General features: G+C 39.2%; 1 protein-coding gene across 1 annotated transcript; it reads right to left on the bottom strand.

Moving 5' to 3' along the window:
- Positions 1 to 176: 176 nt before the first annotated feature.
- On the bottom strand, positions 177 to 6,698 carry FAM162A (family with sequence similarity 162 member A; the record flags this gene model as incomplete). The annotated part of the gene is made up of 4 exons (XM_003202634.4): positions 177 to 431; positions 1,699 to 1,807; positions 4,242 to 4,350; positions 6,524 to 6,698. Coding segments are annotated over 4 exons (489 nt in total), but the record flags the coding sequence as incomplete, so codon positions are not given.
- Between the last annotated feature and the right edge of the window lie 906 nt (positions 6,699 to 7,604).

The following is a 7,604-nucleotide window of genomic DNA, read 5'->3' as shown; positions in this document are numbered from 1 at the left end:
TAATAATTGTTCTCTCATGCAGAAAGTTCTAGGGAGCCTGTAAATATAGAATACATATATTTTTTCTGAAGGGAGCTGGAGTAGTCAGCGATAGTGGATGACTGAAGTAATGAGTTATAATACAGCTAATGAACGAAATAAAGTTACATGCACTGAAGAAGTGTTTGGAGGAGAGGTATCAGGAAGAAAACATGTTTGTTTTTAATGATTACAGCATAATGCATTCATTCTTGAACACGAGTGCTGAACACAAAAAAGAGGAGCAACTCTCTGAAAAGGAGCTGAAAAGGACATCAGCTTTTCTTCCCCCATTCTCGGTTTCTTCCTTTTCTCCTCTAAGGTTTAGCAGATGCACTCTGAGTAGCTTCTTCCTTCCATTGAGCTTTCTTCTCCATGTTGATGCTTGCAAGAGATTCGTGCCTTTTTACAGCCTACAAAATAATGACAAAGCATGAGTAAAAAGTGTCACCTAAAGGGCCACAGAGATGAATTGCTTAGAAGATATCTGGCCTATCCTTACCAAGGCAATACCTGGAAAAGGGAGGGTTAAAATTCAACATCCAGATAATTTTACTTTAAACTCATCATTTCTCTGGGAATAAGTTAACCCCTTCTGTTAATAGCACTAGCAGATGTATTCTGTGCTTATGGCCAGTATTTCATACTAATCTCCGGTCTTCAGAAGTCAGAGGCACTGGAAACAAAAAGTTAAGTATAATAGATTACAGCTGCTGTGAAAACTAAGGTCCCAAAGCAGTTGTCCTCTTTTCCAGTGTTTGTGTTCATACTCTGTGAATCTAAGAGGAATAACTTCTGGGAATTGTTAGTCCTCGATTTCTTCTCTTAGCACCTAGGAGAAGCCTTTCCACTGATTCATTTCAATGATGCATCCTTTTATATTTTGAGAAGTGAATGCAGACAAGTAGAAGTGTTACCACTTCAATAACTTATAGTACTGGCACTGAGACTCAGTTTTAAAGGTTACCTAGAAATGTTAAAAGAAGAGTGAAACATCGTAATCAGAAGATTGGCTTTAGGGAAAGGCAGCCTAGGAGTAGAGAGAGGATGGATGCTCAGTGTCTACAGCACTTGGGGGCTTTTCTATTAAATATATAGCTTTTTAAATTAAACTAAGTAAATTGGGAAAAAAAGAAAAAAAAAAATTAGTTCCATTAAGAGTAAAGGGAGACTTTTCTAATACAATTAAGGAGCACAGAATTAGTGCTCACCATAACTCCCCACTGTTTAAAGACTTTGAGAATTCTCAGTCTGGGTGAAGAAACACTGTTTGCTGTTGCAGTGTATAGAGAGGTACTGTGATTTGTAATAGGTTCACCACACAATTAACTGTATGGATCCTTTTGGCCCAAGGAACATTTACCTGTCTACCAGACTAACAGAATAGAAAACTTTTTCCTTTCAAACTTTTGCAGCCTGTCTGCAAAACGGAGGAGTTGCAAGTGCAAGATGAGACTGTGTGTGATGTATCGTGCTGGGCTGGGAAGGCAGTGAGAGAAAAAGACTATTTTTGTATATAGAGTCTAACAGTGAGAACACCCTTTTCTGACCTGGGAATTAATCAGTGAGCATTACCTTCTGGGGAACTGGAAGGACAAACAGCTCAAAGAATCCAAAGGAGGAACTGAGGAGTTTATGTTAAAATGCATTTGCACTCACCAGTCAAAAATTTATGCTTACCTGCTTTCCTCTGATCACCATCACTATGCATCCCATTATTGTCAAGGCAATCATTACGTAGCTGAACTTCACCCGCAGAGTGGTTTGTGCTGCTCGGATTACGTCAATCCTCAAGAAGTAATAAAATAACAGATTCATTACTGAAGACCTAAATAAACCAGTAGCTAGTTGTGTGATTTCTACTGCATGCTGTCTGTGCATTACACTAGCGGTACTTTGTTCTTTTCACAAAAAACCACCACCAACAAAAAGACAAACCCAAGCTTTTACAAGAATGGGCTAGTCTGATGTCTAGAGCTACCTCAGGATAGATGCAAATCATGGTAAGAAAGGAGTTCCTCTCAAAGTTGGAAACACACAAAACATTTTTAATTTTCATTTATTCAACTGGTTACAGTATGTTGCCTTTTTAGACCATCTGACTGCACTGCAGTATCTCAAAATGTATGTTCACTACAGGGAAGACAGGAAAAAGAGAAAGATATTTTACTAATGCTGGTTTATGACGCTACATTCTAAAGTTTATGAATACAGTGAGTACCTTATCAACATCAGAACTGTAAAATGTGTGTTCCCTCAATAGCAGAAGAATGTTAAAAAAACACTTGTCAGAAGGAATAAAATATTAACTCTTTGCGTTTCCTGAGCAGAGGAACTTATTATCACAGCTTAGCAATTCTTTTTGCCTGAAATTCAAAATGGTTTAATTTATTGTACCTTACATTTTCCAAAGAAGGTTTCCTCTACTACAGCTATTTGTAAATTTCACACTGGCTGCTGAAAAGAACATTCCTGGAAATTCTGAACAGGACTTGGTAGAATACCAGTGGTTACAACTTCCCACCTGCTAGAAGAAATAGACTTTGTTCAGGTAATCTGTTTTCCTGAGAATGAAGGAGGCACGGAGGATTGTAAGCTGTCCAAAGTCATTTTTTCTAAGAAAAATCTTCCACAACAGGAATAGCTATTAAAGTTTTCCAAATGTTGTGAAGATTGTTCTACCAAATTAAATCTCAATTACAGTAAATGGGAAGTGTGTATTAGGAGTATCAGTATGAGAAGGGCCAATGAAGCGTAACACTTCCAGATGTGCTTTCCACACTAACTGACCTACTCCTATATATTTAACTCTTCTTGCAGAATTTAGAGTGGATGACTCTCTTCTTAAGGAATTCTAATATGCTCGCTGATTAAATTTGGCATACTATAAAATTATAAATTGAAAAGCATCAACATCATGGCACAAAATAATTATATGCTAAGCCTAACAGATAATGGAATGGACAGGACTGAGATACTAACACTGTACACAAACATGAGTGAATGTGGAATCCTGTATCATGTTTTACCCCTTATATTTGGAGAGAAAGGATTCACGATGGTTTGGCATGGTAAGTCACATAGGACATAAGAACTGAAAAGCTTTTGGTCTTGCTTTTGAAGAGGAGTGTAAGAGTGGTTTGATCAAGTTTCAGAGTACTGATCTGAAAAAAAAATCTGATCACAGAGAACACATTGATGTAGCACGAAGCTAATAATTTAGCTTCCAGGTTATTTGTTCTTACAAATAATCTGTGATGAACAACTTGGGTTCAGGATACATTTAAGATGAAATGTGCAGAAGTAGATCTAACAATTTACTAGTTAGTTTTCAAAGCATCTTGGGTGTCCTAGACTATACAAGAGGAAAAGGCAGTCATCTGAACACAACTTTCATTTTAAAAGCAATTCAGTAGCTTAGTGTTTATTTTGTTTAACAAATTAGTTACGTTTGACAACCATATCTTGCAAGATACAATTATAATCGTATGCCCTTACAGCTCAATTTTACTCAGATTAGAGAAGGCAAACAAGCATTTGTAATTTTATAGTTCTTAATCCCCTTTTCAACTTTGACTAAACTATTTCCTTCAACAAAGCCAGGAATTCCCTTTTAAATGCCACTGGAAATGCTTTTTTAAACTAATAATTGCATTTTTTAAAATTGCTTTTGTTAAATTTGATCTTCATTTTAGATAGGTATACTAGAACATCCTGTTTTATCTTCTTTATCACAGGGACCAAGGCAGTAACATTGGATTCCAGCAACAATGGGGAAACTTACCCTCTCCCTCTGCCCTCAAGACATTTCATTAATAAATATTTTACGTGAGTTTCAATTACTTTATATCAAGAAAGTTTCATGCAATAGGAGGCTGTGACATGTAAAGGCAAACATTAGAAAAAGGTCATGCTAATATTTGCAAAGATCTTTTTTGATTGGATGAATAAAAATTAATTGTGATGTTTTCCTAATGTAACAATGATAGACGCTGGCCATCCCTTCAGAAAAAATCTGGATGATTTGCATCTAAATCATCTCAGCAATACAGAATTCTCCAGATCACATAATCTCATCTACAAGATGATACAATCACAGCAGCATATGAATTTTCAGCTGTGGAAACCCCTTCTCCATCAGAAAAGGTATTTTGGAATTGCATTCAGATAACTTATTTCTGTGCAGGCAATTTCTCCTTCTCAGCTTTGAAATTGGCACTTACGAGACGACCTCTGGTATATCCTCCGGCTTCTTGAAATGGCCTGCCCACAGCAAACATTTCTTCTCCCAGTCTGTAGGCTTGTGTCCAGGCACCCTCAAAACAGGCCGACCTACAATAAAAACAACCAACCAACCAAAAAAGACAACCAGAAAAGCTGAATCCCTAACCAGTTAGATTGAGTAACTCAGAATTTTATGTACAATTGCAAGAGTTGGTTACAAAACAAAAAGGTTATTGCATGGTCAGATTAATAAACCTCTGAACATGAATTAAACTGAGGGCAGGTTAGCTGGGAAAGCCAAATCTTGTTCATGGCCTCTCTTCTGCAGCTTTAAATCTGCAGAACCTGCTCCACCATTTAAGTTTCCTAAACTGTGAGATGATAATATTTCTACTACTATTAAATTAGTTCAAAGAAAACGAATGCAACTGCTATAGAAAAGCCAATATCCTGTTCCATAGCATAAAGAAATTTAAGTTTTCCAGGGAGTCAGAGATATCTTACTTGTAGGTATAAACAACCAGGTGATCATAAGCAAAGACCAGATCCTTAATTTTCATCTCAGGCTTTCAACCTCTATACACAAAATGCTTAAAATAAAATATGGAAAGGTTTCCTTAAGTAACATTACAATCTAGCCTACAAAACAAACAAAAAAAATGATGGGATGGGATAGATTCTGCATGGATTCATAAATGAATTGGTGGATTCATTTATGACTGAAGAGGTGGTGTGGATACACAGTTTGCTGACAACACTCAGTTATTATGAACCATAAAGAAGATGAGTGAGAAGAGAGACGTGAGAAGAGCTGCAGGCCTCCAGAGTCCTGAGTCAGTGGCAGGGCAAATGGAATTCCATGTATATAAATAAGAAGCACCTCCAGTTCACATATGAAAGATAAACTCTAACCTTTATTGCTGACGAGCAGTCCTTGGGATTTCAAAGAAGTTTGGGGAGAAGTTCAACAACAGTAAGGCAAACAGTATTAGCAGCAATGATAAGGAAAGGAACAATGAGCAACACAAAAGTGTTATTATGTCACTGTACAACAACACAACTGCAGCATTCTGAAAAGCGTGTGAAACACTGAGCCTTTGTCTCAAAAACAGTTGGACTGCATTGAGTAGAGAAGATTCCTAAGGGTGATTACAGGTGTGGAGAGGCCACCACAGAACAAACACTGTATTACACCGAAACCCATCAGCCTGGAAAAGCACCAACTGAATACTCCTCCAGCATAACAGAGGGTACCAGAACTGTAGGTGATGCTGCGAATGTGGACCAGAATTGCCCTGCTTTGGAAAGAGTATTGAATTAAGAACAGAGGAAAAACAGCATGTGATAGATTCAAAAACAAATACTAGGAGTAGATATTTTCTCACAGTGCCATTCAGCTGAGGAACCCCTTCCCAGAGGATGTGGGTGCTACAAATAATTTCAGCCACAAGATACTCCACAAATTTACAAAACAAAAATCCAACAAGGATCATTAAACATGAAAACACTGTCTCTGGGATAGCAGTGTAGGGACAGTGCCCTGTTTCATTTATACTCGCCCTTAGATCCTTGCTATCCATCACTATTTCTTTTAGTTCCTACAAAAACGTAAGGATCCCCCTTTATCGGCCACTACTAGAGACATGATGCTGTTAAAGAGATTCTTGGTCTCACTCAGTACAGATGTGTTTTGTTTTGTTTTTTAAAATAGATTTATGCAAAATGCTTCTCATCTCTACGCTGCTTTGATCTAGCAATAGGCCAAGAAGGGAACCAGTAACACAGGCATCTGATTAGAGTATCATAACTGTCCCATCTGCAGTGTTTCATGACCTCATCTTTCCCTGACCCACTCCATTCTTAAATATGAATTAAGCCAATAACTCAGATTCTCTCCTGCAGGGCATGTTCAGGTCTGTGAGCAGCTGGCGCTGGTTCTACTATGAAAAACTGCAGAAGTATTTAGCTGGTACAGCATTCCTAAACCCTGTTTGTGTTAGGGCTGAACAGTCAGTTCCAGCTGACGAGCCTCAGAGTATCAAATATGACATTAATGACCTACTACAAAGCAGAAGCTGTTACTGTTACAAGAAGAAAATTTGCCTCTTGGCTTTGTTAAAAAAAGAAACACAAGATCTTGCTGCCAATTTTAATGCTCAGTTTTTCAGTCTAGTAAGAGTTAATTCTTGCAAAAGCAGGGGCTCTTGTTCAGATGACTGCAGCCTTGGTATCTGATCAGTTGACAGCAAGAAATGTAGCACAGTCTTTATCACAAACTTACCTCTTGGCTGCACTGGACTTTCCTCCTGGGGTTTGCTGCAGAGCCTCCTCCTCACCTTCGGCCCCTCTCCCCGACTCATCCTCAGAAAGAAGGGAATGTTTCTTTCCAGCAGCTTAACAGCCTTCTCTGGAAGAGAAAGCAGAGGAAACACAGGGGCTAGGTCTAGCTCAGAACATTAAGCAGTGAGAAGGCTGGCTTTTAGGTAGGAGCTTGTTCCTCCCCCCGGCCCCAAGAGAAAACAAGAAATAAAAACAGTAGGTACAAATCTAATGCTATGAAAGAAACCGCAGATATAATATTCCATGAAATCTAATAAAGAAATTAAAGATGACTCTATAAACCATCAGAATCTAATAAAGAAATTAAGGTCAATTTTACAAATTCTAAAATATATCACTTGAGTTTGTCTATTAAGCATATATAGAATAACAAGAATGATCGATTACAGCCTATGAGCAGTTTCTACTGAAGAAGACATAACACCAGCTCAAGGAACTTATCTACTCGGACACACGCCCTGCTCTGGGCAATACTCTTCCAAGCGCTGTGCACCCACGTTTTATTCATCTTGTCACTCCCAGTGACAGAGCTGGGATCTGGGACAGGCGCTTTGTGGTGCACTGGACAAAACACCTTACGTATGTAAATGTGCTCTGAAGAAAGTCTAAATTTGTTCATTAACAAATAATTTCTGGGGGGGAAACAAACAAACAAACAAACAAACAAAAAACCCTGGAAGATAAAAGGGCACGTAAAATAAATTGCATTCTTTTTTCTTCTTTATGAAGGAAAATGTCTTCTCTTTGGGGGAAAGGAAAAGGGATCAATGCCCTCCCGAACGAAGCAGCGTCCAAGGTCTTCAGAGGATCAGCAACAACGAGACATACCAGCCCGTTCCTCTCCGGTCTGCGGCTCAGCCCAGAGGCCCCGCACCTCGGCGCTCGCAGGGATCCGCACGGCCTGGCCGGGACCCCCCGAGGCTCCGAGCACGGCGTTACGCGTCCCCCGGCCCGAAGGGAGGACGGACACTCGCTCGGCCCTGGCGAAGCGCAGCCGCCCCCGCAGCCCTACAGCTCCGCTC

Source organism: Meleagris gallopavo, chromosome 1 (assembly GCF_000146605.3).
Source record: "Meleagris gallopavo isolate NT-WF06-2002-E0010 breed Aviagen turkey brand Nicholas breeding stock chromosome 1, Turkey_5.1, whole genome shotgun sequence".
NCBI lineage: Eukaryota > Metazoa > Chordata > Aves > Galliformes > Phasianidae > Meleagris > Meleagris gallopavo.
The sequence above is the reverse complement of the archived record's forward strand: the minus strand, read 5'-3'. Positions and strand labels throughout refer to the sequence as shown.